The sequence below is a fragment of the Seriola dumerili genome, unplaced genomic scaffold, assembly GCF_002260705.1.
Source record: "Seriola dumerili isolate Sdu_G_001 unplaced genomic scaffold, Sdu_1.0 BDQW01018878.1, whole genome shotgun sequence".
Lineage (NCBI taxonomy): Eukaryota > Metazoa > Chordata > Actinopteri > Carangiformes > Carangidae > Seriola > Seriola dumerili.
This window is the reverse complement of record NW_019193133.1, coordinates 1-1,359: the sequence shown is the minus strand read 5'-3', so window position 1 is coordinate 1,359 and position 1,359 is coordinate 1. Positions and strand designations below refer to the sequence as shown.

Below are 1,359 nucleotides of genomic sequence, written 5' to 3'. Positions count from 1 at the left end.
CTGTCTTTGAAGTAAAGCTCAACAACATGTGTCAAGACATCTTCAAAGGCATTGGTGTTGGATACAACTGAGAATTCACCATTGGCAAGGGATGCTGTAAATGTGTTTTGGCCCCTAACAATTGTGGAGTCAAACTGAACAATAGAATCAATCTTTGCCACTGGCCTGAATGGGAAGATGGTAACTGACTGGGTCGAAGTGGTCTTGCCGTACATAGGTCCAGCCTTGAACATTCCCTCAAAGTTGTTATCTGCAGAGATTTCTTCAGTATTGATTCCTGCCATACCCGTGTGCTCTAGTGCAAAATTGAGACCAAACGGACTTGTGGCTTCAATCTTGCTGTTTGATCTCAAATTGATTTTGTCAGTGATGGTTACATCCTCAGTGATACTAACACTGGCTTCAATGAATTTATGGGCCAAAAAGCTCTTCAACTGGGCCTTAATGGAATCAGTGGTGGACAACATTCCTGAGCCTGAATAAAACACAAAAAGAAAAAAAGATACAGTGTGATTAATTTGCTCATTTACAATATACCTAACAGAAATATGCAAAGTCAACTAGTTCTGTGTAGTTTTATTGGAAATCACTTAAGCATTGTGATTGAAATTAAGTCATAGGATCAGAAAACTGTGACCAAAAACTGTTCCACCAAGAGTGAACAACACATAATTTTAACTGTGTATTAAGACTAACATGGATGTGATTGATGTATTAAAGATATAAGAAATCCATTAATAATAATTACTCTGAAATACCTTCAATCTTTATTGAAAGGATTTCAAGTGGGGAGGTTCCTTTCACATCAAACTTCGCTGAGTAGCTTGGAGTTTCCACAACATCTTTGCCAGCGGCCATTGAGGCCTCCATGTCATACAGGTTGCTCCTCATCAGAGCGTAAACTTCAGCTTTGCCAAAAAGAGGAATAGACAGAGTAAAGCTCTCAGGGACAACAAGCTCTGGGATGGGGATCTCCATGGAGACAATATCCAGTCCAAACTGGGGTAGAGACATGCTAGGTGTGGTCAAAGCTGGTGGGAAGTTAAGCTCCTCTGTTGACTTTCCTCCAAGAGGGAGAGGGATAACGATGGTGAAGCGCTCATTGTTGAAGTAGTAAATAGCCTTTGCCTCACTGTTAAAATGACAAAAGTAAAATGCATAAATGTTTTGTTTTAAAAATACTTTGATAATTTACTGGTTTACCATGGAGTTCATCACACTTACGTATTCAGGAACAGTGTCTCTGGCAGGGAAATCTCAGGCATATCAGGTAGTCTGAAGTTCTGAATGTAAGGGAACTCGGCACCATATTTTTCCATGTAGTTGTTTGCTGCCTACAACAAGACAAGCAATGTTTTT

At 39.8% G+C, this 1,359-nt stretch overlaps 1 protein-coding gene across 1 annotated transcript; it reads right to left on the bottom strand.

Moving 5' to 3' along the window:
- Window positions 1-65: 65 nt before the first annotated feature.
- On the bottom strand, window positions 66-1,324 carry LOC111240177 (apolipoprotein B-100-like; the record flags this gene model as incomplete). The annotated part of the gene is made up of 3 exons (XM_022770157.1): window positions 1,225-1,324; window positions 759-1,132; window positions 66-475 (listed from the first exon to the last, which is right to left on the bottom strand). Coding segments are annotated over exons 1-3 (879 nt in total), but the record flags the coding sequence as incomplete, so codon positions are not given.
- Between the last annotated feature and the right edge of the window lie 35 nt (window positions 1,325-1,359).